The 9,181-nt window shown below is 37.3% G+C and overlaps 1 protein-coding gene across 1 annotated transcript; it reads left to right on the forward strand.

The window, feature by feature from the left end:
* The first annotated feature begins 505 nt into the window (after positions 1 to 505).
* Positions 506 to 7,914, forward strand: LOC108462307 (probable inactive receptor kinase At3g08680). The gene is made up of 4 exons (XM_017762273.1): positions 506 to 615; positions 6,975 to 7,110; positions 7,206 to 7,330; positions 7,563 to 7,914. The coding sequence occupies exons 1-4, from the start codon at positions 506 to 508 to the stop codon at positions 7,912 to 7,914; spliced, it is 723 nt and encodes a 240-aa protein (XP_017617762.1).
* The last annotated feature ends 1,267 nt before the right edge of the window (positions 7,915 to 9,181 follow it).

Below are 9,181 nucleotides of genomic sequence, written 5' to 3' on the forward strand. Positions count from 1 at the left end.
TCTTTTGCCACTAGAAGAAAGGCAATTGGTTGTAAGTGGTTGTTCAAAGTGAAAAAGAATCTCGATGGTATTGTAGCTTGACGTAAGGCTCGATTAGTGGTCAAAGGGTGCTCTTAAGTGTCGGGGTGAGATTTTAAAGAGACGTTTGGTCCAATAGTTAAATCAGCTACCATTCGAACTATTTTGTCTATTGTTGTGTCCAAGAAATGGCAAGTGTGACAACTTGATGTTAATAATGCATTTCTAAATGGTGACCTTACTGAAGAAGTATACATGTAACAACCTTCTGGTATGTGCAACATGGTTTGAATGGAGAACCTCTTGTGTGTCAGTTGACAAAAGCATTGTATGGGTTACGTCAGGCTCCACGAGCATGGTCTGATAAGTTGAAAAACTTTCTTCTCTCATTAAATTTTGTTCTCTCAAAGTCTGGTGCTTCAATATTGTTCGTATTACTAATGAGTCAAGAATGTATGTGTAAGTGTATATGGAAAATATCGTCATTATGGGAGACGCATCTAAGGGCATGAATGCTTTTGTACGACTGTTACACACTGAATTCTCTCTTAAAGACATGGGAGCTCTTCACTATTTCTTGGAAGTTGAGGTCACTCAGTCAGCTACTGGGAACTGATAATATTAGAAAGAACATATGTTTTCTCCCTCTTTACTGGTTAATTTGTACCCATTTAGTTATCTTTAGCACATATTTTAACATTTTCAGTTCAGTAAATTGCATTTTATAACTCAGTGGATCTTAGCCTATTTATCCTTAACTTTGTCATGTTTTGGTACTGATGTCGTTGCATGAGTGTTTCCAGATTGTGCCCAGAATTGTCGTCGTACCTGACAGTTGTCTAGATAATAACAAAAAGGTGTGAGCTGTGCAGTATGGTACAACTAACTTGTATGTACAGAGGCAACACGATTGTGATGAAAGGACACTTGTTCTATTTGGATAAATATCAATATTGACGTGAAAAGAGAAAAGAGAGGATTATCTTTTTCAACATATCTTTTGAAGCTTTTTGGCTATGGCTGCTTAAATACCCTACAGGTGAACTGACGTGAAAGGGATGCAGATTAGCTCTTGACGAGGAGCCCTAAGTGCAACACAAGAGGGAGTTTAGAGATCAAGTCGAGATGTTCTAGGAATAGTACTCTCCACTTGTTTCTTTTATATTTCTTTTCTAAACGATGGTGATTACTTTCTACTTCATGTCTGTACGGAAGAACACATGGTTTATGGGTTAAATGTTATTTTATTCAATCTTGCTTCTACTGTTTAATCTTTGGGTTGGAATGATTTTAGCATGAAAGTGTTATTACGGTCACTAACACTGGAAAGTGCAGCGACAATTCAAGCTAACAAGCGTAACAACGAAAGTTGCTTGAGGATTAGAGGAATTTAATCCACTTGTTCTTAAAAGCGTTCCATTGCCATCATCGGAAGGTGTGGTTAATGTGCATGTTTAAGTCTTAGATTAAATATAGAAGTTAAGTTTGGTAAGATATTCATTGCAATTAAATGCATCGACAATCACCTATCCTTTTATTGAATATTCATATTGGGGATCCTAGTTTATTATTATCATATTTTATCTTATCATTTTCAAATTATTACTTCAACAGCTACTCTTACAATTTATCTCTCTTCTACCTATTTATTGCACTGACATTGATAGACAAAAGACAACCATCCTCGTGTGATAGATATCCGATAGACTCATATCTGTCTACTATGCTTGCATCGACAGTGTACGTTTGCACATTATTGCTGTGACGTTAAACAGCTGACCAGAATCCTTCACCTGTGTCAACGTAAGTATATTCTTGATCTCCTTGTTAGATATTAATTGTTTGGCAGATGTCAAAGGTGCATATACTCCCATGGTCAATTCTTCCATGTTGTCTAAGAATGATGGAGTTCTACTTGACGATCCTACTGAGTATAGGAGTATTGCTGGAGCATTATAATATGTGGTTCTCACATGACCTGACATTGTCTATGCGGTCAATTGTATTTGTTAGTTTATGCATGCACCAACTGATACTCATATGGTTGCTCTACAATATATTTTACGATACTTATGTGGTACAGTAGATTACGGGTTGGTTTTCTGACCTTCTGAAAGGTTTTCATTGGTTGGATATGCTAATGCTAATTGGGGCTTAGACTTTGATGATCGACAGCCGACTATTAGTTATTGTGTTTATTTTGGTGACAATCTTGTTTCCTAGTGCTCTTGTTAGAATTAAGTGACCCAAATTCTTATTTAAATAAAATACGATGGAAAATAAAATAAAAGTAAAATCCATATAGAACTAGACTTCTTTTATTTTATTTTAGAATAAGGTTTTAAACCTTATTAAACTCCATCTATTTTATATTGATTAGGATAAGGTGTTTCAATCCTACTAGAATATGGCTTTGCAAGCCTATAAATAGACATAGTCTATTCCTCTTGTATTTGTGTAAAAATTTTTCGACATAGTGAATTTTCTTCTCCTCTCCTGTGGTTTTTTTCCGAAAGGGTTTCCACGTAAAATTTATGTGTTCTTTATTTTATTTATTTTATTCTATTTTATTTTTCACAAATTGGTATCGAGCTTAGGGTTATTCATCTCGATCACGGTAATGGCGTCTTTGAAGTATGAAATTCATTGTTGGATCGCAACACCGATTTGCGTTGTGGCAAATTAAGATGCAAGCGTTCTTGCAGATGGATCTAGAGGATGCCTGCTAGGATAGATAAGATGCCTTCGACATTAACAGATGAAGAGAAGAAGCGTAAGGATCGAAAGGCATTAACACAATTACATCGCATTTGTCCAACGAAATTTTGCAGGATGTGATGAAAGAGAAAACCGCCATTGCATTATGGAAGAGGCTAGAACAAATATGTATGTCAAAAACTCTAACAAGCAAGTTGCATATGAAGCGGCGTCTTTATGCTCATCGTTTGGAGGAAGGTGCGTCGTACACGAACACTTAACAGTGTTTAAAGAAATTCTCTCAAACTTGGAAGCCATGGAGGTTCAAGATGATAAGGAAGATCTAGGGTTGATTCTACTTTGTTCGTTGCCCGTCTTATTCAACCTTTAGAGACACGATTTTATATAGCCATGAGTCTCTCACAGTTGATGAGGTTTATGATTCTTTAACCTCGTATGATAAGATGAAGCATCTTGTGGTTAAACCCAACTCTCGGGAGAGGGTCTCATTGTTCGTGGGAGACAAGACCGGAATGTTGATGATGATCGTGGTAGAACACGAGAACGGAATCCTCGTGGTAAATCTAAGGGTAGATCGAAATCTTCAAGCAGAGGTAAAACTTGCAACTTCGCAAGAAGAAAGGGCACATTAAATCTGAGTGCTATAAGCTACAAAATAAGATTAAAAGGGAGGCTGCGAATCAAAAGGAAAACACCAAAAAATTCGATGAAGGCGATGTTGTAGAAGACTACAGCGATGGTGAACTTCTAGTTGCTTCATCAATGATTCTAAAGTAAGCGAGTGGATACTTGATTCAGTTGCACCTTCCACATGAGTCCCAATCGGGATTGGTTTACAACTTATGAAACGATGTCTGAAGGTGTTGTTTTGATGGGAAATAATGCTTCATGTAAAATCGCGGTGTTGGAACAATTAAAGTTAAGATGTTTGATGGAGTTGTCGAACACTTAGTGACGTGCGGCATGTTCCGAATTGAAAAGAAATTTAATTTCGTTGAGTACTCTTGATTCAAAAGGGCAGATACACATTGAAAGTGGGGTTTTAAAGATTTCAAAGGGTCCCTTGTTGTGATGAAAGGGCAAAGAAAGATTGCCAAGTTATATGTTTCTGAGGTTCTCTTTATCTATCGGTGATGCAATTGTCGCTTCCTCTTCCTTGTCGATGATGATATTACTAAACTTTGGCATATCGCCTAGGGCATATGAGTGAGAATGGCATGGCGAATTAAGCAAAGAGGACTTCTTAATGGGCAAGGAATTTGCAAACTGAATTTCGTGAGCCTTGTGTTTTGGGAAGCAAAGAGAGTTCGATTCACTAGAGGAATCCATAACACGAAGGAAGCGTTGGAGTATATCCATTACGATCGTGGGGCCGTCCGAGTGCCTTGAGAGGTGGAGCTAATTATATGCTAACCTTTATTGATGATTTTTCCGAAAAGTTTGGGCGTTCTTCCGAAGCGAAAGCGATGTGTTTTCCACATTTAAGTCTTGGAAAATTATGATTGAAAAAGCAGACGGAAAAGCAGATAAAATACCTCCGTCATGAGACAATGGCTTAGAGTTACGCTACGATGAGTTTAATAGATTGTGCAAGTCGGAAGGATCATGAGACACTTGACGATTCGTCATACTCCACAACAAAACGGCGTTGCGAACGAATGAACGAACGATCATGGAGAAGGTTCGATGTATGTTGTCAAATGCCAACTTACCGAAGTCATTTTGGGCGTATACCTCTCTGCATGTTTTTGATCAACCGATCTCCATCCGTTGCCATTGAGAAAAAGACTCCACAAGAGGTATGGTGCGTAATCCCGCTAATTATTACGATTTAAAGATTTTGGGTGTCCTACGATGCTCATGTTGATAATGGAAAATTGGAACCGAGATCCATTAAATGCGTTTTTCTTGGTTATAAAGTGGTGTAAAAGGCTATAAGTTATGGTGTCTGAAAATAGAAAAGTTGTGATTAGCAGAGATGTTGTTTTGATGAAACGCTATGCTACCTAACTTATCTCTTAAAGACTCTTCCAATAAAGAAAACCAAAAGCGGTGGAGCATCGATTAATCTGAATCAACTCCTCAAGCCAAGACAAAATTGAGAATAGAGTTGCTTCTTCACCGCAATACTCTATCGCCAAAAACAGGACAAGAAGAGAAATTAAACCTCCAAAGAAGTATGCCGAGGTTGATCTAGTTGCTTATGCTTTAAATGTGGTGAAGATATAGATACGAATCAAGAGCCATTTAATTATTCGAGGCGATTAGTGTGAAGACTCGAAAAAGTGGATGTTTGCTATGCAAGAGGAGATGGAATCACTCCACAAAAAGCAGAACATGGGATCTTGTAAAACTTCCTAAAGGTAAAAAGGCATTAGTTGTAAATGGGTGTTTAAAAAGAAAGAAGGGACTCAGGAGTTGAAGAACCCAGATATAAAGCAAGGCTTGTTGCAAAGGGTTACTGATCAAATTCGAGTGGACTTCACATGTGTTCTCTCCGGTTGTTAAGCATAGTTCGATTCGAGCTTTGCTTGGTATTGTTGCCATGCATGATTTGGAGCTTGAGCGGTTAGATGTAAAAGCGCATTTTGCATGGAGAACTTGAGGAAGATATTTACATGCAACAACCGGAGGGTTTTATAGTCTCGAAAAAGAGGACTATGTTTGCTTCTTGAAAAAGTCCCTTTACGGTTTGAAACAGTCACCAAGACAATGGGTACAAGAGGTTTGATTCCTTTATGACTTCTCATGATTTCAAAAGAAGTAGTTTTGACAGTTGTGTCTACTTTAAGAAAAACAGTGATGGTTCTTTTGTGTATCTACTTCTTTATGTTGATGACATGTTGATAGCGACAAAAGATAAAGAGAGATAAGAAAGGTTAAAGCCCAACTAAGTGAAGAATTTGAGATGAAAGATTTAGGACCAGCAAAGAAGATACTTGGTATGGAGATTCTCGGAGATAGAAAAACAAGTAAATTGTACCTAAGTCGGAAGGGTACATTGAGAAAGTTCTTTGCGGAGTTCAATATGCAGAGTGCTAAGCTGTTAGTACTCCTTTAGCGACCCATTTCGGACTTTCATCGGCCTTATCTCCTCAATCGATAATGAGATTGAGTACATGTCACATGTTCCATACTCTAGTGCGATAGGATCTCTCATGTATGCTATGGTTTGTTCACGTCCGATTTATCATATGCGATCGGTCAGGCTTAGCGGATACATGGCGAATCTCGGTAAAGAACACCGGAAAGTAGTTCATGGATTTTAAGATACTTACGAGGCACTACTAATGTTTGCTTACAGTTTGGAAGAACTAAAGATGGAGTTATAGGGTATGTTGATGCTGATTTTCTTGGAGACCTTGATAGAAGAAGATCTCTCACGAGTTACGTCTTTACAATCGGAGGTTGTGCAATTAGTTGGAAAGCCACTTTGCAAACTACGATCGCTTTGTCTACCAAAGTTGAGTACATGGCGATTCTTGAGGCTTGTAAAGAAGCTATTTGGTTGAAGGACTATTTAGTGAACTCAATGAAGACCTTCAAATCAGCACAGATTTTGTGACGATCAGTGCCATCTTTCTTACAAAAGATCAAATGTTTCATGAGAGAACAAAACACATTGATATTCGGTATCATTTTGTTCGTGATATTATTGCTCGTGGTGATATTGTTGTGAGCAAAATTAGCACTCATGAAAATCCTGCAGATATGATGACTAAGTCACTTCCTATAACCAAGTTTGAGCATTGCTTAGACTTGGTTGGTGTTCATTATTGAAGTTAAACCCTTAAGGGGTTTTTTTGGAAGAGGTGAAGAACTTGTTTATTGAAAGTTCGCGATGAAGAACTTGTTCATTGAGAATTTGTGTCAAGGTGGAGATTGTTAGAATTAAGTGACCCAAATTCTTATTTAAATAAAATACGATGGAAAATAAAATAAAAGTAAAATCCATATAGAACTAGACTTCTTTTATTTTATTTTAGAATAAGGTTTTTAAACCTTATTAAACTCCATCTATTTTATATTGATTAGGATAAGGTGTTTCAATCCTACTAGAATATGGCTTTGCAAGCCTATAAATAGACATAGTCTATTCCTCTTGTATTTGTGTAAAAATTTTTCGACATAGTGAATTTTCTTCTCCTCTGCCCGTGGTTTTTTTCCCGAAAGGGTTTCCACGTAAAATTTATGTGTTCTTTATTTTTATTTATTTTATTCTATTTTATTTTTCACAGCTCTAATAAACAACAAGTTGTGTCTCACTCCATTGCCGAAGCTGAGTACAAAGGGTTGGCTGCAGCAACATCTGATGTTACTTGGTTGGTTTCATTATTGAACGAATTGAATTTTTGTTCTACTGATGTTCTTACTGTCTGGTGTGACAACTCAAGTGCTGTCACAGTCGCTGCTAATCCAATTTTGCATTCTAAATTAATCATGTTGAACTTGATTTATTATTTGTTCAGGAAAAAGTGTTTGATGGTTCTCTTCTTGTTGGTGAAGTTCCGGCATACGATCAGGTTGCAGATATTCTCACAAAGCCTTTGTCGGCATCACATTTTACTCATTTTCAACAACTTCTTCAAGTCTTGTCAGTTGAAAAAATAGGTGAATGTTAGAGTACATCACCTTTGCAAAATCAGTTAGGAAGTTCAAGTAGTTAGTAAGTTGTTAAAAAGTTCAGTTAGTAGCAATTTATTTTCTATAGCTAAGTATAAATACATTTATTGAAACAGTAATCAAAGCTAAGCAATAATTAGTCATTCTCTCATTCTCATTTACTAGTTCTATCATATACTTACACTTCCAAACAACATTGGTAGTTGTGTAAGTCTAGAGTACCTGTTCTTGGATGCCAATTTGTCTGAAGGGCCTATTCCTCCATCTTTGAGTTCATTGAGGGGTCTTGAGGCATTGGATGTATCCAACAATAATCTTTCAGGTGGGGTTCCAAAATTTCTTATGAGGTTTGGAGCTTTAAAGTATTTAAATCTCTTTTTCAATAATTTTGAAGGAGTGATACCAAGTGAAGGAGTGCTCAAGAATGCAAGTGATATATTTGTTGAGGGAAATAGTAAGCTTTGTGGAGTCATCCCTGAGTTCCACTTATCAAGATGTAGCTCAAAAAAATCATCAAGAACTTTCGTTAAATTGAAAATTGCAATATCGTTGTGATTTTAAGAGTGACTTTGGTTTTCACCTATCTTCTTATCTTGTGGTTTAGAAAGAAGAGCCAACAAAAACTTGTGTAGAAAACTCACTTTTACAATGATTGTACCAAAGCATCCTAAGGCCTACTAATGGATGTAAGGCCCAATTTTGGCCCGGCCCCGTACAAATTCAAAACAAAAAGGAGAGAATAAATTATAATAAAGGTATTATAAAGTCCAATTTTAAACAGTCCAGGGCCCAAAATTATAACCTAAATTACAAATGGTCCATAGCCCAAACCCAATACAAGCCCAAATAAACCTAGACTCAAAATTGCATCGGCCCAGATGTCCCAAAATACTTTAGAAACAGAAACCTTAGGGTTTCTACCTCTAGCACCGCAACGCCGTATGGCCCACAGTGCCACAGCCACTCCTACGCCTCCATACGCCAGCGCACAGCCCCCATACACATGCCACGCACACCCTGTACCTGCAAGCAAATGCAAAAACCACAGCACAGCAAGGAGGAAAAAACAAAAAGAATTTGTATTTTCTTTTCACTTTTTTCTTTTTCGGCTATAAAAACCATGTAATAATCAATGTATTTTTTTTTATGCATACAGAATAGAGAAAGAGGAATCAAAAATAGTAAAGGTGATTTCAAGCTCTTTTGTTCCTTCTCTTTCGATTTATTTCCCTTTCGGTTGGCTCGATTTCTTTTTAGTATGTGAATCAACACTGATGAAAGCCTAAACATCTCGGAAATAAGAAGATTCGGTCGAGGGTCAAATGTTTTCCTTCGAATTTTTGTTTGGTTTTCGAAAGAGTAAAATATGATTTGAAGATTTTTTAAAAAGGGAAAAGAAGTGGCTTACCAGATCTCCGTGGTCGCGACCTCTGTCGGGAGAGTCTGGTCATGGTTCGCGCTGTTGGCCATCGAATTGATGGTGGGTTGGCGGCTGCGTGCTGAGCAAAACCCTAACAGAACAGGTTAAGGTTAAAAGGGTTATCATTGTTTCGAAGGTCAAATAAATGGAAATGGGGATTTTAATATTAGTTTTATAAAACGGTGCCGTTTAAAGAGGGTGGATCCGCGTGTTGACCTGATCCGAAGGTCGGATCCGTGCTCTTTCGTTTCAGATGGGTATTTTGCGCGTATAATCCCTCTTCTTCGCTCCCACTTTTGATTGGCTCTTGATTTTGTTTTATTTATTTTTAGATTTTTCCTAAAGTTTGAGTATGTTTGCACTTTAGTCCATGCTTAAGTGTTGCATTTTGAGACCTGGAGT

The sequence above is a fragment of the Gossypium arboreum genome, chromosome 10 (assembly GCF_025698485.1).
Source record: "Gossypium arboreum isolate Shixiya-1 chromosome 10, ASM2569848v2, whole genome shotgun sequence".
NCBI lineage: Eukaryota > Viridiplantae > Streptophyta > Magnoliopsida > Malvales > Malvaceae > Gossypium > Gossypium arboreum.